The sequence below is a fragment of the Pipra filicauda genome, unplaced genomic scaffold (assembly GCF_003945595.2).
Source record: "Pipra filicauda isolate LSUMZ 115617 unplaced genomic scaffold, ASM394559v2 scaffold23_size5868930_pilon, whole genome shotgun sequence".
In the NCBI taxonomy this organism is placed as follows: Eukaryota; Metazoa; Chordata; class Aves; order Passeriformes; family Pipridae; genus Pipra; species Pipra filicauda.
Genome location: NW_024104354.1, coordinates 5,618,322 through 5,639,028, shown reverse-complemented (window position 1 = coordinate 5,639,028; position 20,707 = coordinate 5,618,322). Strand labels below are relative to the sequence as shown.

General features: G+C 37.9%; 1 protein-coding gene across 3 annotated transcripts in view; it reads left to right on the top strand.

Moving 5' to 3' along the window:
* Nucleotides 1-20,707, top strand: part of TPD52L1 (TPD52 like 1) — a 53,068-nt gene that overhangs the window by 20,709 nt on the left and 11,652 nt on the right. For all 3 annotated transcript variants that reach the window (XM_027752071.2, XM_027752093.2, XM_039381743.1), the window contains exons 2-4: nucleotides 608-723; nucleotides 6,028-6,176; nucleotides 15,841-15,942. In XM_027752071.2, the coding sequence (XP_027607872.1) occupies nucleotides 608-723; nucleotides 6,028-6,176; nucleotides 15,841-15,942 (367 nt within the window). The remainder of the gene's footprint in view (nucleotides 1-607; nucleotides 724-6,027; nucleotides 6,177-15,840; nucleotides 15,943-20,707) is intronic.

The following is a 20,707-nucleotide window of genomic DNA, read 5'->3' as shown; positions in this document are numbered from 1 at the left end:
GTAGGTTGAGTATATTTATCCACCCTTCACAAGTTTAGATTGAGCAATCAAGGTATGCTTCTCACTAACATTTACAAAATTCAGACAGTAGGTATGACATTTGCTTCTGCAAACTGTGTACATCTGTAAGGTTTCAAATTGCTGCAATCAGAGGTGCTTTTAAAGCAAACTCTGCTCAGTGATATACTTTATTGTTCAGTGCACTATTGCTACTATTTACATCTATGATCCACATTAACCAGCTTTCTTATTTTGATGAAAAAGCTTTCTTTTTTTCTTCCATATTGTTAGAAGCAAGGAAATGCCTTATCATGGATTAGTGGGGTCCAAGGTGTTTGCTTTCTTGGAATGAGAGGTGCTTATACATATTAAACTGCTTTTGTGCAGACATTGTCATCTGATAGTTCCAATACCTTTTCAGAAACAAAGAGAAACAGAATCCAGATGATCTGTAGCAGGAAAAGGTTGGGTTTTGGTTTTGTTTTTTTTTTCCTAGTGGGTGAATATTATAATGTTCTTAGATTTTAGGGGAGGCCAGTACCATAACTGGTATAATCAATAACTGAAATAATTAATAATGGTTGTCTTGACCTTTTAACTCTTTAAGGCCTGTTGGAAACCCAGTCGTTGCATGAAGCAGATGAAGATGTGGTCGCTGACGTTGATTTCACCAATATGATTTCTGAAGAAGAAAAAGAAGAGTTAAAGATTGAGCTAGCCAAGGTAATGAATTCGAATTTGTGTGAGTGCTACTGTTTCTAGTTCTTTAAACTGGAAGATATTAATTATAGGATAAAATCATAAATGTATGCCCTTTCTTTTGGTAAAATTATTCTAGGCTACAATACTGTGAAGGAATTAATTTCCTTTTAGATTTTTTTTAGGGTTAAATATGTTCTACTTGATGGTTGTACAGAGAAAGTTAAATATACCTTACCATCTTAGTAAAGACTTGTCTTTATTTAGAAACCTTCCTTGATAAAGAATGGAAGGTGTTTTTATTAGATCTGTGGTATTGTTATTACAGTGGTTGTGCCACCTGATGGAAAAGGTTCTTTTTTTTTGTTTTCTTTGGCACTGATGTGTTTGGAGAGGATTATATTTTCTTTCAGGAGTCTGGAACTCAGGACAGTATGAAGAGGCTTAAAAATAATAACAAAGAGATAGAAGGAAAAAGGTGGGAACCATGTGGTTTTTTTATTATAAAGATTAAAGAAATTGTCTAGATTTGGTCTACAAGGGGAGGATGTGTTCAGTTTTAATTACTGCTGCTGAATACCACAGAAACAGAAGTGAAATTGAAAAATGGAAAATGAGAGAATGGGAAAAAGTGTGAGTTTACTTATTTTAAATACGAGTCAAATAACAGAAATTACAACTGTATGAAGGGGAAGAGTTGTTTTTGTCTTAATTGGAATATTAAATTAATATTAAGTTGTAATACTAAGTACTCTAAGAAGTCACATTCTTAACAATTTTCAAGTCATTCACCTTTAGTGCTGATAGGATTTTCTAGTGAAACAAAAGGCTATTTTTTCACTTTAATATTTTATCAAGCCTTATAGTTTCTGAGTCACTAGTTATTTTTAACTTCTTTGCTGATCTGGTCACATCTGTAAATAATCAGAAGGAAGCTGAAACTTTACATGTTCAGTTCATCATATAAGTTAGAAGTTGGCCTATTCATCACTGGCTTTTCATCAGGATCAGAGGCAATGGGCACACACTGAAACACAGGAGGTTCCCCTTGAACATCAGGAAACACATTTTTAACATGAGTGTGATTGAGCAGTGATACAGATTGCCCTGAAATGTTGTATAGTCTCCATTCTTGAAGATACTCAAAAGCTGTCTGGGTGCAGTCCTCAGAAACATGCTCTAGGTAGTCCTGCTTGTTCAGGGGGCTTGAACCAGATATCCTTCAGTGGTCCCTTCCAACTTCAGTTCTTCTGTGATTCTCTTCTCTTTTCTGGTGAAAGGGACTTAATAGGCAGATGAAAAACAAGGAAGGAAAAAATTCAGTACTTCTTGCAGTCGTCTGAGAATGATATGCCTCTCAACACAATTAATCTGAAGAGTTTTTGGTTGTCCTTTCTGCCTACTGATTCCCATGGAAGCAGAGAGTTCTCAGTGGCTAATGCTAGAAATGCTTTAATTCATGTACTAAGAGAATGCCTTTTAAATGTTATGATCTTGACTGACCTAGGAATTATTTTTTTAATTGCTCGCAGCAGTTTACTGGCATACAACTTATGCCTAAAAAGAAAATAAAACTAAAAAATTATGATAAGGAAGGTTTGGAAAACTTGAATTTAGAGTGAGCAAAGTCTAAACTTAAATAAGGCTTATGACTCTTAGAAAAGACTATAAAAATATATGTATGACCTTACCTCCTTCAGAAAAACCTCTATGGGAATCGGCTGTTTCCTTTTGAAAAGCTGTTAGTGTTTACTTTCAAGCCCTTTTTGCTCCACCAGTGATAGTTTTGGGTTTTTTCCATGTCTTTATGTGTTATGTAATACCAGTTTGAACCTATAGGAACAAACACCTTTCTTATTATTGTTGTAAAATGTAAAAATCATCCTTAATTCTATCAGTAGTTAATATACTGGGGAGCTGTTCTGAGCAGCTGTTGTGCATGTAGTTAAACAGAAAAAATATATTCCATCTGCTGTATCTGCTGTATGTATTCTTTGTCTTCTTCCTCTTCCTCCTTCCCTCTCCAACATTAAGAGAGGAACAAGCACCACTGTTTTTTTTTGACAGTTTTTTTGTATCCTCTATTCCTATTCTCCTGCTGGTAGTTTCTTTGTGCTGGAAGTTTCTCAGAGCATGGACTCATTCTGTTCTTGTATTTGTAGTCTGGCTAACACAGCAGGGCTCTGACTCTAAACAAGCCTTGGAATTCCTACAGTTGATCTAAAATGACTAACTCTTACAGAAAATTTGAGCAGTCATTTGAATTTACAGAGGTCAGTTTGACTTTTCAGAATAATAGCAGAAAATTGTAGCCCAAAAACTTTACATAAGGCCAGAAGATTGTTAGCAGAACAGGTTTCTTTTCTCCTTTCCTCCCTTGCTGTGAGAAGCATGGTACAATGACTCTTGAGTCATGATGGGGGCTGAGATTGTGAGCTGAGACTTGCTCACTGCTGTCAGTTGTCCTTCCATTACACTTGTCAAAGTAGTCATTTACTCTTTTCTGTCTTCCCCCTCCCATACCTTCAGAAAAGGAGCTATCTGCTTTGATCTAGCTGATGCACAGGTTCTAAGTTCAGCAGTGTGTGTTACTGCATGTTTGCTCCCAGTTTGAGGAAAGATGCTAATACGTTTTTTCTGCAAACTTATGCCTAAATTTATTTATGAGTGTCCCTGATGTGTCTGGGTGTTTTTCACCCAAGGGAAAGCTTATGTATTAACAGATTCTAAACCCAGAGGTGTAAAATTTGAGCTATATGATTTGTTCATGTGCTGCTTTATTTCATCCCTGCCTTCCTCTCTTCTCCATCTCAGCTTGTTTCTGTTCCCAATGCTGTACCCGTACAGGTACTTGTGCATCACTCTGTAGTGGATCTGGTTAAAAGATCTTCTGTGATGGCTTTTACCTGATTCAGTCCACCGAGGAGGGCTGTGCGAACAGTCAGACAGGGCCACTACATATTTGGGTGATGTAGTAGTAGTGAAAAAAGATACTTAATCTAACTTACATTTAACCATGCTGGCTTCTGTTTTCTGTTGGGGCCCCTTAATATTTTAATTGCTTACTACCTTGGAAGCTTGTATTTCTGTTGACTTAAGCCCTAGTTTCATAACAGACTCTGCATTTATATGAGAGGACTTTTAAAAAATGCCTAAGCAGGTGATGCCTGACTATCATGGGAGCTAGGTATGTAGCATACTTAAATGTTTTTCAGTATCCTATTGTAAGTCCCTAAACTTTTCTACCTACTTCAAAGTCTTCAGTCACCGATATCTGAGCACTTGAGGGCGGTTTTGTATCTGTCATTATTTTAGAATGATGGAACTTGAGGAGGATTTTGTCAATTCAAAACTGATCACTGTATTAAAAATAATATTAAATTATTTTTCTTTAGTCAAAAATGTTATTCATACTTATGCCATTGAGAACATGGCTAATGCTTGCTTAGGGCTTTACAGCTTTAGATGTCTATTCAGTGGAACAGATGGAAAGTAATTTTATAGAAGCCCTCAAATGTTTATGTATCCAGGTACCTAATGATCAGGCTAGTGCTAGCCCACATGGAAAGCATTAATGTTTAAGTACAAGTAAGCACACTGGTATTGGTTTAAGTTAAATGCTTCAGCAATGGTACTCAGGCAGATGTGCACTAAGGGCTTTGCTGGGGGAAACAACTAAAGGGAGCTCTGAACTGCTGCCTGAGGAATGCTGGCATTTGTGATTTCTTTCTGTAACCATTTAACCAGTTATTCTGTCAGAAGAGAGACTCTTGACAGCTGCCTCTTGACAGTGTTTCATTTGCAGGTTAGGAATATAATGGAGCATAAAGGACATGGGCAGGAATAAAGCAATTTGGATTGTTGTGTATTTTACAGGTGAAGTGTTGGCATCACAGGCATTGGTGAATACTTATATCTGCTTCGCTCAGATCATGGTTTTGCTTTGTGTTCATAGTCTTGCTGCTTAATTCCTGAGCTGCTTGAATAATTCACGTAGCAGGTAGTGACAAAAGAGAAACTGACAGCTGAGGGATTCAAGGATGAGACTTTTCCAAGAACAATGAGTTTACAGCCGGTTTTACAGGGAAGCAGAGTGTGTAAAATAAAAATAATGCTGGTATTGGTGTCCTAAATATAGCCCTGGAGGTCAGCACTTTTTCAGCTGGTGCTTGCATCATTCCCTGCAGCCTATGGAGTTATATCACAGGGAGATTGTGGTTCCAGGGAACTTAGCATATGGTAATCAGATACACTGCCATATGTTATCCTATTAACATATGGAAGAAGGAACACATTTGGTAAGGGAATTTCTAAACCTGAAGTGAAAGGCAGCTGTTCTGGTGTCACTTGCCCTTGTTAGCTTCAGTGCCCCTGAGTGCTGCTTGTATAGGTTGGATTGGGAAGCTTCCAGATGAGGAATGCAAACCTGTGCTTGCTTGCAGGAGTGTTGCCCAAGGGGCAGGATCCTGAGCCAGTGGCAGGATGTTTCTGCTGTCCCTCTTCTGGCCCTGTGTTCTGGTCCTTGCCTTGTAGAAACACTGGCTTTGTTTAAATGTTTCAAAAAAATGTCCAGTGCAGGAAGAATTATATCCCCCTATTTGGGCTGGATGGCATCTTTACAACTTGAAAACGCACAGTTTGGTTAATGACTAAGACCTCTGAAAAGGTTAATCTGCTGCGTCTTCTGAGTGCTTCTATGCTTTGGGTAGGACCTGCTCACTCATGTTAACAGTCCATCTATAAACTTTTATGTTGCTATTTTGAAATATGTAGGGCCTAAAATACATAAGTAAAATTTACGTGACAAGGATTATAACATTTTATGATACTCTCAAGTCATGTTATCAGGCGATTTTTCTGGGTTTTTTAACCTGCTCCTGTGAGTTTGCATCTGTTTTTTTCAGGACTGGAAGACTAAAAATCTGCAAATATGAAGTTAAAAGCCTATGCATTCGAAGACAGATTTTTGCCTGAATTGTCTCGTCCTGCCCATTCCCATTTTACCAGTGAATGAGAAGCTGATGTTTGAGACTACTAATGCCCTAAGGCAGATCTTGGTCAAGTCATTTCCTTACTGGACAGTTCTCTGTCTTATCAGATGCATGTGTATGATGGTGCACATAGATGACACAGTTTGAGACATTAATGTAGTGTCAACTCTATTCTGGGCATGCCTTTGTGATCTCCACAAGCACTTGACTCTGTCTCTGTAGTTACCTACAAAAAATAATAGTTTATGTGAGATTCATTTAACTCCTAACATCACGTGTGTTTATCATTCTGTGGGAACAGGCTAACACCTTTCTCCTCCCCATTTTTTTCTCTCAGCTAGAGGATGAAATTTCAACTTTGCGGCAAGTGCTAGCAGCCAAAGAGAAGCACCTGGTTGAAATTAAACAAAAGCTTGGCATAAGTCTGATGAATGAACTGAAGCAGAACTTTAGCAAAAGCTGGCATGATGTGCAGACAACTTCCGCGTGAGTACTGATCTTGATACTTACACATATGAACATACCATGTTCCTCTCAAACTTTTTGGGCTGAATTAATAGCAAGACTGGTAGAAAGAACCATCCACCTTTCATCAAGTGCTGTCTGAAAAGTCATTTGATATTTTTTTTCCTTTTCATTTGACAACTGAATTTGACACTTAAGGAGAAGCAAGAGTGAGCTGCTCCACAACTGAGCTGATCTGAGAGTTGACAGCAAGGCAGGCAGGGCAGTGGCATCACTCATGAAGGAGCAATCCCACAGTATCTGAACAAAGAGAGCAGAGCAGGTCCAGTGACAGTAAAGAGGGGTCAAGCCAAGAGTTCAGATCTACCATCTGTATTGATGAGCCAGGTCCAAGGTCAAGCCAGGGAGTCAAACCTATGAGTTCAAGATCGATGAGGTACCCAGCCAGATAGAGGCATACCAGTAATATGACTTGGGCTTAAATGCAATCTAAGCTTTTGTGTAGCTCCAAAGTGAAGGGAAGATGTGCTTAACAAAACTTCTCCCAACTCTTTCTTTCATGGCACTTTGATAACAGTCTCACCCAAGGTTGCACAGTTGTGCAGTGTCAGAGGTAGCCTGCAGCCAGACTCAGGGGAGTGGTGGGGGGAAGCATTTGCAGTGTCTCTTGGTGCATTCAAGGCACTAGCAGAGACTTGAAAAAATATATTAAAATGTATGGGTTTGCATTAAAATAATTTTTCTTTGTATTTTCATGGGAAGTCAAAAGAGGCATAAAGTCCTTAATAGAAAATGTGGTTTGTTTGTCTCCTATCTCTAACTTTTGGACAAGTTTCTCATCTAAGTCCTGTTTCTCATGACATGTCATTAGCAGGAGCATCAATGCTGGCTTGGTGAGCATGTATGACCTGTGCTAGGAGAGGGTAGTTTAGAAACACTAAACTTTAGAAGAGAGGAGGGGAACAAAAACACCTGAGCTAGAGTTACTGGGAGACACTAGCAACATTTTGAAACAAGAACTTTCATTTTTTACTTGAAATTTGGTAGCAAATTCCAAGATAGCTTTTCATTTTTCCTTCATGACATTGACATTTTCCACAAGGATAGACACAGAAGACTTTGTCAGTATGGTAGCTGCTACTTTTTATTTGAGATGATTTTCAGAAACAGCAAGCCATTCGGTGATAAGTGTCCAGAAATAGTTATGTGGAACTGAGCAGCAGGAGCCCATCTGTGCCCCTGAAAATTCTTATGTTCATGGTCCCACTGCTATATAATTCTGGCTGACACTCATGCCAGTACACTGATGCCAGTACAAACCATGGTAATCCAGCATTCATAAGAATGATTGTGTTAAGTAACAGAGGTGATTCATTGTTGCTGTACCAAAATAGCAATGGAATAGTATTACTCACCAAGATTCTCTGATTTAGGAAGGAAGAAAGGCTGTTTTAAAAAATAAAAGTTCAAAATATTTACATGCCTGCAAATTTTGTTTTCATTTAGCTGCTGTGTTTCTCTGTAAATTAAACCCACTTTAAGCTCTCCATTTAGGGATGGATTCTTAGGGTTAGAGTGGACTTAGAGGCAGAGGGGTAGACTTCTCTCAGCAACAGTTCTGTAAAGTGTTTTTGATCCCTAGTTAGGACTCAGGACCTAACTCACAGGACGGATGCCACCTGTAATGACTAAATTTTAACTTGAGATTCTGACTATTGTAAAGCATTTACATTTTAAATGGATGGCCACAGGTAGCTTAGGAGTTAGGCTGAGCATGCTTGACATGTAGATGTCAGAAATTATCATTAAAGGATTGCTACGATTAAAAAGAGAGAAAAAAACCCCAAAGGTAGTAGTTTTCGAACTGAGGAAGGATAGACATCAGTGGGCTGATGTTCTCCATAGATTGGAGATTGTGTTAGGCTTGACATACAGTTTAGTACAGTCTGTTTCTTTTCTATTAATTTATGGCTTAGGGTATGCAAAAGCAATTCTAGCTACCTCTGGTAAGACGTTACATTTGCAACAATAATGTGCAGCTTTTTCTGTACCAGAACAGCTTTTTTTTTTTTTTTTTAAATCAGCTTTATTTTTCTATAAGGAAAAGCTGTAATGTTACTTGCATTTTCCAACCTTTTATAAAAGGCACCTGGAAGCCATTCATTTTTTATGACCAGAATCATTATGCATTTTTCAAATTCCTTGTTGATTTCCTATATTATTCTTCACTGCATTGATTTTTAGTATAATCTATGTGTTTGGGGGAGGCAGGGGGTTCTACTATAGAGGAGATCAGTATCTAGAGAGCAAATGATTGCCTTGAGTTTAATTTGCTTTCACGGTGGTAAGGCATTCAACTGGAATGACTTCCCACACACACCTTTTTAATGATTGGGTTTTCAGTGAATAGGGGTGGGTGGATATTCAGATAGCTTTTAGCAATGCAGGTTTTTTATATTTTAAAAATAGGTAATTAATTTTTATTTAGATGCTTGAAGCAGGGTAAGAAGAGGGACTAAGGAAAGAGGTCCGCAAGATACCTTGGCCTTTGCTAAGTATATATGGTGTAGCCATGCTCAGCTCTGTCCCTCAGCTTTTAATTTGGTGGTCTTCTGTACTTCTTTGGAAAAAGACATAAGATATTATAGTCCTGTCCTCTTGGGAGATACTTCAGTACTATTGAGTTTCTAAAGAGCAGTTGTATCTGTAAAATTACCCACAAATAACCTCACTCCAGCCTAATAGTTCCCAGAAGCTCCTTGGTCATTCTTTCTTGAAATGTTATCAGCTGTTAAAAGACATAAGCCTCCTCTATTTTAAATGGTTAATCTCTTTGGAGTTTTTTTAGGAAAGTTTCAATGTTGCTCTGCTGTGACCTGTAGTACTTACTTGAGATTTGGGACAAGAGCATTCAACATGGACTTGGCCTTTTCCCCCAGAGGCAGAATAAAGATCTATTCATTGACTACTGGTTGAACTATGTGAGCAAAGTTAGTTCTGCTAATAGGTAACTGGAGGACAATTGCATGGGTTTCCACAAACAGTTGGAACCTAATATTTTATAGTTCAAATTTCTGCCAGGTGATAAGAAAATAGAAAGTATTAGTTACGCTGCATGTGTTTTAGGCTTACAATCTACAGTACATGCAGTCTTTATTATATAACCTTAAATATATAGTAATGTGTTCCATAGGTTCAGAATTCTCTTAGGAAGCCAGATATAACTTGTGGACAACCACAGTCCTACTGTGACTTTTAGGAATTAAGTATACTATGTTCCCACACACATACTTCTTATGAGTGGTAGTAAAAGAAATGTGGGTGTTTCCGTTCTCTGCAATGTGTAATCACCTTTTGGTGTTTTCTTTACTAAATTTTCAAGTAAATGTATCAGTTGTGTAAGTGAAGAAATTGCGTGTTGACTTTAGCAAGTACGTTACCTGTGTGCGAGGCAATGCTATATGGAAGTAAAGGGAGCTTTGGGTCCGATCAGGCAATGTTCATGCCATCTTCAAAGATAATTGTTTTGCTGCTTTTCCACATGTATCTCTGTCCTTGAATTTGGAAGGGTGGAGTCACAAGGTTGGAGAAAGGACTTGGAGAAGTTAACTTAGTCTGTTCTCATTGTTCCTTTTCCAGCAGATGTATGTCCATTTGTTTGCACCGGGACCTTCAGCTAATTGGAAGCTCTGTAGCAAGGTCAGGTGGTCTATTCCAAATGTTTGTTTCTCAGGGAAAAGCCCACTGTAATTATAATTGTGGAACAGAAAATATATACCTGTATTATAGTTGTCTGTATATGTGTATATGTAACAGTAAGGATGGGAAGGGAGGCCTGAATGTAAGTTGGAACCTTTGAAATGACAAAGGATTAATAATATCCAGGAAAGTGTCAGTGGAAAGGGGATGAAGGAAAGGGAAGTGAGAAATGGAGGGAAAAAGAAAAAACTGAAATGAAGGAAAAGGAAAGAGAAAGAAGGAAAAGGAAACTAAAGGGAGGAAGGAAAGGAGGAGGAAAAGGAAGGGAAAAGAAAAGAAAGGGAGAGGGAGGAAAAGGAGAAAGAAAGGGGAAGAAAGGAAAAGGAAGGCTGACGTAGGTTTAGTCTGCATAATTTTGTTAATCTAATGTACAATACAGAGCCCATAGACAGTGTTATTGGCATAGTTTAAGGTGTGAAGAGCTGTGAAGTTTTGGCCTTGAATGTCTTAAGATCATCTGTGCTTAAGCCAATAACCTGGAGAGTAACTGTACCACAACTGCTACTTTTTCCCCTACTCTATGCTGCATTGCACAAATAATGCATTTCACACAACTGTATCCCCATTTTTTCCCAAGTATTTGAAGATTACAGTGCAGAACAGCCCAGAATGTTTGTCACCGTTGTCTGGCACCTTTTCTGACCTGTGACTCTCTCCAGCCAGCCTGAACAGTCATCTCTTGTGTGCTGCACACAGATTTCTGCAGAGGTTCAGTTTCTGCAGTTCTGCCCTTCCGTCTGTGGGAGAGGGACTACCTGGGGCATACCTCCTTTGATTTAGGCATATGTACCCATCCAAGTGCCATCACAGTTTCAGTTAATTCTTAACATACCTGTCAGTGGGAAGGATGTCAAAAAAAGTACATTTGGTTTTGAAGTTGGAATGAATTTCAAGAGAGTACTAAAAAAAAAAGAAACCAAAAACAAACAAAACAGTGCACAGCAGTTTAGAGTTCATTTGTGGGTAAAATAGCAATATGAATAGAGAATGTTTTATGTACACGTTATCTGTCATTCATATATGCATTTATCTCATTTGAGCATTAGCACAGTTTAGTTAATGCTGAGCCCCACTTCTCCTAGAAAATGAACAGAAAAATAGTTTTCTAGCTGAGAGTTTCTCAGATATCCAGATGCTTTACATTGATTCCAGAAAAGCCATTCTTAAGCTGACTAATGGTTTGAAAACTGAAAAGAAACAAGCTCTATAGGGCATGGCTTGTGCTACCAGGCTCTGCTCTACTGTATGGTTTTGTTGTTAATTGTTTGCATTCTGTGACATCTTATGTAAGCTTTATCACAGACAAGTGTTTCTCAAGTGAATTAATTTTACCAGCAAGCATTAATGGAGAGGCACAATGACAAATGTGCAGATCTACTAATTTTACAGAAGCTGAATTTTAATTCTTTATAATTTACTGTAGTGGGTCAAATGTGCAGCTTGCCATGCAAAATATAAATATTATATGTATAGCCTACTTCTGTTAGCAGTCCATGTATTGCACCTATGAAGGAAGGTTAGATTTAACTCTGCCACGTGAAGGGCAATTCTGTACTGAGTTGAGTGTGACTGTCCTGTCTTATCCTGCAGATGATGGTCATTTAAATGTCTAGTTCTCTGACCTCTCTATATGGCTACCGCCTGGCTACACTCCTTATGAAGCATTATTTCCTTCACATGTTGTGTTATATGACACAGTCTCTCCTTACATTTGCTTTCATTGGCTGTAAAAATCAGCTAGTGAGACATGGTTGTCATGGGATAGTATAAACTAAATGTAGTATATGAAACTGTCAGGTGAAAATGCAGTCAAAATATGCTGCAAATCTACTTTGTCTAATTAGTATGTTATGGCACTGGAGATGTGAGTTATGTCTAAAACTTCTTTTAAATGTGTTGGGTATATTATCAGAGTATAACTGCAATATCGGCATATTTTGTGATAACCTGTAATAATCCATTTTATAAACAGTTGCTTCTTTTAAAGAAATACCCTATTTTAAAAACAAAATTATAATCAGAAGTTGATAGATGAAATTCATAGTTCAGTGTCATATATAAAGGAAATGTTCAAATGTTCACAGGTGAGTGTATTTACAAGTTTGTAATTGTGACAGCAATTGACATATTTGTTTAATCCTTTGTGTCTACCAAATACATTATAAATATTTACTGATAAGCGCTAAGTGAAAGCATGAAATATGATCCTTGTTAACCACTGCCAGCAATTCTTCTGTGCTATAGAGTATGTTCAGATGCTGCAAAATCAGAGAAAGCCTTCCTCCTCTAACTGAATAAATCAAGTAGCCTGTTTCTACTTTTACTAATGCTACTGGGTACCTGGCATAATGCTGATAAACTCAGGGAGGTTAAGGTGCCTTTGTATTAGTGTAAGAAAAGCGTAGACTCTAATGATGTTTTTGTGTAAAAATGCATGCCATGGGTTGGATTGAAGGTGCTATTTCTTGAATATCTGTATCTTAAATTATCTGAGTTTGTTTGTGCTGGAGCATTTCTGCCTATAAGGTTTAGGGGTCACTGGTCTAATTTCAGCTGCTGGTTGACTGACTGCTGAGTTGCTGTCACCTATTCTGATGCACTGGGTGGTCAGTACTCACCTGCTGATTGCCAGCAGTGGCTGCTCACAGGATCAGAGTGTGTAGACAACTTAGCATGCATAGCATTTGGTGGTGTAAGGAGGACTTAAGCCATACATACAGCACTTTTTCCAATTAGTAAGTGTTTGTAGGTCTTACCTAGAATATCCAACTTTATTTCTGTTCATAAAGATTTCTGAAAATTATGTAAGCTGTTCAGTGCATTAAAACAAAACTGTTGTGTCTTACATGACATAATGAAAACTGCTGCTACATATAACTGCGAATATTCCCAGATGTCAAAGAGAATATGTTGAAGAGATCATTGTTACCAGAGTGTTTCGAGAGTCATCAAATGGATGCTGTAAATGTGACGTAACTACAAGGATAAAAATATCTGAGCCAGAATACTGTGCATCATGTATCAAAATGTCAATGCAAAGTATAACTAACTACAGTGAGGCAATGTGCTCTGTGGAAAGATAATTTATTTATAAAGAAGGCATAGTGATATGCATAATGGTGGAGAGGAGGTAATGGAGGGGGCTTGATTTTTAAGCTATCTATCAGCGAGCTCTACTGAGATGCAAATTGCTGCTTCTTGTCTCTGCTGACAGGTACTGTATGTTGTACTCCATTTTCACCTTTGTTATTTTATTGTTTTTTAAAGCTCATCCTCAGCATTGCTGAAGGGAGGAGTAGTTAATTTCAAAGGTCATTTTTGATGAAGTTGGTGCTGAAAAAAGACTAATTGTGTAATAGTTTTAGCTGGATTTATGCTCTTACGTAATGTCAGAAGTATTAGGAACACAAATGCAGTCTCCATGTCTTCCTTGCTAGTGGAAATACTGGAGGATGTTGGGTTTACAGGATTTGCAGAGAACACAATATTGTTGGAATACCAAAATCGGTGTCATTTCAGCCAATTCCCAGGAGGTGTATTCTGACCAACGTAATGTTCAGAAATACGTAGGGGACTCTAATGTTTCTCAGTGAAATTTGAGTCTGTCTGCTGTATGTGGCATTTGGAACTGTTTCTCTTAACGGTTTTACACAGTGTGAAGAACTTGTGGAAGAAAGGTAAGACATGGAGATATTTTATCATAAGGTTAAATATGCCTATCAATAAATTTAACTCCAAGGTGTCATTTCAAAAAATCATTTCAGAAGGATATCTGCAAAGTATTTTACTATGTGCATTCAACCTATACATAAATAGGTTGTTTTACAAATGATCTTTTAGACCTGGAAGTCAAGTCTTTGCCTTCATTTTGTCATCGGCAAAATTCCACTTGTGCTGAATGGTTTAGGAAACTTCTCTATCAGCAAACTGTCTAAGACTTGTATGCCACAGGCATTAGAGTATTTGATTTTTATTTTTTTTTGTAGGCAACTCTTATCAAAAAGCTACGTGCTTATAGTTTGACTAAAGTATCATTAAAATCTTTTTTAGGGTCTCATCCCATTCTAGTTTATATGAGAGTATATCTACTGTCAGCAAGAGAATGACAGAGCTGTTAAACTAGTTACGCTAGAGAAAGAGACCTCAGTGAAATAAGAGCATTGCAATTTTTGCTATGTCCAGGGACAGACTGGCAAAGAAGAAATGAGATCTGGTGAAAACAACCTTTCCCATCTTCTCTGTATTTTATCAGGATAAACAAAACAGGCATAACCAGTGCTCCTTCCTTCCTAATTATAATATGTGCTCCTGTCAGTGTTGCCATGTTTTAGCCCTTGTTGGCATTCAGCATTGTACCTTTGTTTGATTCTGCTTATCTAACTGGAGATTCCTAGGGAATTGGTACCCTAGTCTTCAGCTGCTCCCTGTAGATTGCCTTGTTAGTCAGTGAAGACAGAGACAAGTACATTCATAGCAGGAGCCCTTTCACTTGGCAGTTTTAGAACTTGTTAGGCCAGTAGGATGTAAGAAATATTGTGGCTTAGGAACATAAAATCAAAGTATATTGTCTGAAAGACCAGAGCATTACTTGACATCTGCCATCCAACCTGTGGTTTGTAAAACACAGTCCTGAACAGAGGACTTTCAGCAACAGCTACTGCTGGAGCTAAAAGGACATGACATAAAATGTGATGTGCCATGCTGCAAACGTTAATCTTGTTTTCCCTCCTGCCTCCACAAATTCATATTGCTTTCATATACATAAAAGTAAGAAGAAAATACTCTGCTGCAGGAATTATGCAGTGGGATTTTTTTTTAATCAATCTCCAGTGTATTTTAGTACATGTTTGCAGTTCTATAGTTTTTGTTCAAAGGAGAATTAGAACCAGTAGAGTTGTATTTCTGAATTTTTCACTATCATTTCTTCAGTTCTTGTCTGCCAACACACACCACAGGATACAAGACTGATTATAATGTGCTCTCCTTTTGTTACTAGGTCAGTACTTCTAATTCTGAGCTTGTCTGCGTCATTGGGAGTATCAGATAATTTACTCAGAAGAAAGGCTCTGACATGCTGAGAGTTGGTTTAGTCAGCAGAATAGCATCTGTGCAGAAAAGCTTATTGATTCCTCTAAGAGAGAACTTTACTGAAGGGTCTGTGTGGGTCAGAGCATGTATTCTGAAACAGTAATTAAGGTGATTCTGTGTTTGAATCTGTATGCTATAACTGAAATTAGTAACTTCTAAGAGAATTCAATCCCAACAGTATACATTTATCGTCTAGGTCTTTTCATCTTTCTTTCTGTGTCCTTCCCCAAACCTTCTTCCTTTAAAGAAATTTTAAAAAAATAAAAAAAGGAAACTTGTAGCATATAAAAACAGATTTGATCTTTTTTTTCCAATATGAAATGTCACAGAATCATTTTGAAGTGCATTTGTTAAATGTACCTAATATGTATAAGCTTGGAAGAGCAGAGTTGTATTTGTCCTGATTCTTTTCTGTGCTCCAGATAACAGATTTTGCCATGAGGTCAGTGTGTGCTGTAAGAATGCTTATTTGATGTAAATGTGATTTTACGTAAACCGAAGTTTTATCAAACAGGTATTCAACAAATCGCCATATTCTGCTTTTAAACAGCATGTGCTGGCCCATCTGGGGGATGTTACTTGCCAGCGGGAAAGACACAGCAAAGGATTGCTCTGGGAGAGCGTTTTGCTCATATGAGGATTAAACTGCACTTGGGAAGCAGCGCAGAAGTGGGCTTCCTCACCATTTGTTTTGTGCTACAGTTACCTTGTTTCTTAACCCTTCAGTGTTTGGGACTTTAGGATGTGGAAATAAGGGAAAAGGGAATTAATTGCATGGGATTCTAGTTGTTCTTTTTTAATACTTACCACTGTTTCTGTTCTGGTTTTTTGCTTTCAGTTACAAGAAAACACATGAGACCCTGAGCCATGCAGGACAAAAAGCAACAGCAGCTATCAGTAATGTAGGAACAGCTATCAGCAAGAAGTTTGGAGATATGAGGTATAGGCATCTGCTGCTTCTCTGGTCTTATTTTGAGAACAAAATGTATAAATTATTTGTCAGCTCTTCTTTTACTTCTACGTTAGTGTTTTACGGGTTCAAGTAGTTTGTAGTCTTGAGTATTTTGCAGCATTCATGTTTTTAACTGAAAAGAAGGTATAATGATGAATGAAGATGTAATTTTTATTAGAGTCCTGGTTTGTTTGTTTGTTTTTTAAAGTACAGTCGGAAATCCCTTTGAAATAACTTTGCAAGCTCAAGGAAATATACAAGTAAAATGGAACAAAAAATTGCTGTTAGATCTTTATTAACCCAATTTTATTCATACATGGACTCTGGAGAAAAATATCATCTGAAGAAAAGAAGCCTGCCTAGGAGCTGCTTGTGAAAAGATAAAAAAATATTTTAGGCTATTTTTTGTCATTTTTTTCGAAGTGTACTGCAAAATTTTGTTCTGAAGTTGTATAAAAATAGATACGATGGAAGTAACAGGAGTTGAGGTCAGTACAAGAACTGTCACTTAAATGCAACTTCAGTGTCAAGCTTTATATGTTGATGTGGCTTTTAAAATGTTGATCTTGAAAGTCCCTCGGCATGAGAGCAGAAATTGTACACTGTAAACCAGCACTCCAGTTTTCATTAGGTAGCAAGATTACAGAACTTCTTGAGTGTTTGAAGAAGTTGATTTTCTTTTTTGTGGTGAAATAAATGGACATGGGTAACTCTGCAATGTATTGTTTGAGCTGCAGAATTAGAGTCTCATTTATTAGAGATATTGGTATATATTCACTTTTTTGTCATTTTGTATTCTATGAGGTAACCATATTCTAAGACGCATGTGCTGCAAATGGCTGAAACATGGTTCTTGGCAGCTAAAACTTCTTTTTCCACTTTTTTAATTTGAATCTGAATCTTAAGCTATCTTTAGAGTCTCCCCTTTATACCTACCTTTTACATGCAGTTTAATAAACCCTTTACAGAAGTGCTGTAAAGGTGAAAATAGAAAAGGAAAATCTTCATCACAATATGATCAGCTTTACAGTGTCTTTTTCCACACTGCAGTTCAAAATGGAAATTTAGTGCATGACTTGCAACCAGGGTATCAACATAACTAAGAATTTTTGACTTGATGCAGTTAAACATTCATGGGTAGTATATGCCTATCAAAGGCTATAAGAATAGCCTCTTGTAAAAAGAGGCATGCAATTGTGTTTTCCTGTTACATTTTTTTTTAGCATTCAGCAATCTGAGAGCTGAAAACTTTCTAAAACATAGATTTGAGCTTTCATTTAAAAGTTTTTAAGATTTTTCTTAATTAGTTTATCTTTATTTAGAATTTATTTTAATTTGTATGAGCTTTTGACATTCATAACATCTCATGTCTCCCCAGATGAATAGGCAGTTATGTAGTAAAGTGTGTGGTTTGTTTGTTCACTCATTCATTCCCTATTTGGAGTCTCCCTGATGTCTTTCTTTTGATGCCTTCTGGCTCTTCCATTATGAGAAACAGTGAGTGAGTCCTTCTTCTGTCCTTCATGTCAGTCGTTATTTCCTGTGGTTTTATTTTATTTCACTTCAGTTCCCTCTTTCCAGGCTCCAGTTGTATAAGTCACTTTCACAAGCCTTTTTGCTACCTTTGTATATTCTTTCTGCCTTCCATGCATTTATAGTTGTATTCTATGTTCTTGAGAAGTGCATGAGATGTGTGTGATGCATGTGTTCCCTGTTTCATTTTCTGTTCATTCCGAGCACTTTCTCTTGTAAAAAAGCCTACAGCTTAGCAAACAGGTGCTGTTGCTGTTTCCATACTTTAGACCCTACAGCAGTGACCAAAGAGTTGGTGTGCAAATACCTTAAGCACTGGCTCTTGATCACAAAGGGAAGGATGACTTTAACAGTTCAAGATTTCTTAGTTCCTGTTACTTATGCTTCGCACAGGGTGTGAGATTAACTGCAAAGGCAGAAATGTCTTCACTGAAATAGAGCATGTTTATCCTTTATTATTTCCCCTAATTAATCACTGTTACCAAATGCCTTTGTCGTTATCAATTCTCATCCCCTTGGAAATCATCCTTCTGACTGGCACTCGGAGGGCAGATGGAAGGTATTTATCCCATTAGCCCTTTAGCCAAGGGCTCAAGGCAGAGGCTGAGTCCCTAGGCACTTTGATTAATCAAGAAGATGGTTTATTGTAGCTTCCTTTGATTGAAATTTTTTTCTTGAAATTGGTTGAGAATTTTTCAAGAAAATATGAACTACCAGCACTGCCTTTTTTGTGGACACATACTGTTTTCAGTTGAGTTTTCAGTTAGGAGAGTTTTCTTGGCACTTGATGAAGAAGCAAGTGGTCTAGCCAGATTCCCATAGTTATAGAAAGAGTGGCATGACTTGGGCCTTCTGCATCTGCTGAACATCCTAACAGCAACAAAGGTGGCCTAAGATTTTGGCTCAGCTTGGGCAGATGCAGTTCTGTGTGGGGTCACACTGTAAACCTTATCACTTACATAACCTGGTTTTAAAAATCTTCCCCCTCCCTTTCCAATCCCAGTTGTGTTTGTGGGAGTTAACTGTAAAGAGACAGGAATTTTCTGTGTCATTGTTTACTTGCTTTTTTTGCTAATCCAAATAATTTTATTTCAGTGATCTAGTATATGGATTATCACCACCCCCTCCCATAATGCCGATTTAAACAAACATCAGACTCTAGCTTAATTCTCTTGGTTAGGCATTAAGGCTGATAGTCACCAATGGCACCCAGATGCAAATCCCTGTTCTGCTTTCATTCAGAGCAGACACTTGAAACTGATTTCTAAAATCCAGATGTCATCATAATTCCCAGTATGTTCAGCAGTCTTACCCCCTGCCTGTGGCGATGGTGATTTTGAAAGGGTTTGTAGTCAGCCTGACTAAATACTGAAGCCTGCCTTCTTTATGAAACAAAATTCTGCTTTCTATGTTGCCTGCTATGTCAACTGTACAGAGCACTACATGAAACATGTATTTCTGTTCTGAAGATGCTGTATGTTAATTTTCACCTTGTATTATCTCTAAAAATATTACTAAGACATCATATAACAGCAACAGGCCAGATAGATTCCTCCAAATGTGCTATTCTGCTGTGTTAGCATTCAAGAAGATAAAATCTACAAGAAAGAAAAATGAGAAAATTCTGTGTCTGAAAGAACAGAGATGCCGCCTTTGGGGACCAAGTGCTTTTTATGCAGTTGCTGGGCTTCTCTTTCATCCCCACCCTGGCTTTCAGGTGTCACAACTCTCTAATTCATTTTGTGCATGAATAATCAGTAGCATTTTACATTTTCTGAATTTTATATTAGTGCTTGTAAGGTCTATTTGCAGTCATAATGCATCCTATCCTAAATATTATCATGTTACTAGAAATACCAGAAATGCATATAAAGACAGTGTACTGGTACTTTTGCTTTAGGATACAAATCAGACACTAGCAATGTAGCTGAGATTATAGATTCTTTATGAATAGCTCTTGTGATTAGTTATATGCCATCAAGATTTTTTGTTGCTTCTCCACCCCCAGCTCATATTGTCTCCTTTAATATTTTTCTGACATGGAAGGCAAAGGGGAAGAGTGGGGGCTCGGGTCGCTTACAAGGCAGTAGTATGGGCTCAGATGTCTCAATATTAAAGTTATTATGCTGACATTTTAACATGGCTTTTGCTATGTAGAGCACAGATGTGATAAGAGTTGAGGGTCTTTATCCCTTTCCCCTTTACATACTGCTAAAGTTTGGATCTCTTCATGCAGTACTGTTGGACTGCTCTGCAGCCATCTGTGTGGATCTAAGTTTCATCCCTGCTGATGACCTTTTTAGAAACAAGTTGTGATACCAAGTGGGAGACTTTCTGGTTTTTGGTTTGCTTTAAAAGAAATTAAAAAAGGGGAAAAAAAAGGAAACTACTTACACTACTATGTGCACGCTACCACATACGTTGCTACTACTCAAGTAAATGTATTTAAAGATTAAGGTAACAAAGGCATGCATGCAATGTAGGATGTCAGCAGTTGTACTGCCTATAGAGGCTTCATTGAGCTGTCTCATACATTTTCTTTAATTACATGATCACACAGACCCCTTTCAAATTCAGTGCCTGGGATGAGCCAGCTCTCAAGATGAATGAAGATAATATAATGCCTCATTCCTGCCAGGAGTTGGAAGGCACATGTGGAAAGAGACAAAAGACTGCAGGGAGGGAGAGCCTGGGGGCATGACTGTGCCCCTCAGAGATGACAGGAATCAGCACAGAAGGCACGAGGCCCCAGAGGGATGGAGTAAGGCAAAGTTCATCCCTCTGGCAAGGGGCAAGGAAAGTTCTGGGAAATACAAAGCAGATACTGGGAGAATGCATTAACCTGTTATTTTCTAAGGATCTAGAAGATAGCATGAAGACAAAAACATAAAAGGGTTTGTCAAGAACAATTATCTTGAACTGACAGCACCTGTCATAGCTGATAGATGGGAGGCAGGAGATGTCATAGAGCTTGACTTTGATAAGGCTGTCTGTACTGTTTTTGCAGAACTGGAGAAATACAGCTTAGGTGATATTGCTTTAGCAGGAAGAGAGCATAGGGAGTTGAAAATTATATCCAAAGAATAGGTCTCAGTAGCTCACCATAATGCAGGATTTTACAGGCATCTGTCCTGAGCCTATTAATTATCAGCATTTTCATTACTGGGTTAGATGAAGGCATCACAACGGCATCACTTTGAATTCCCATATGAATGCAGTG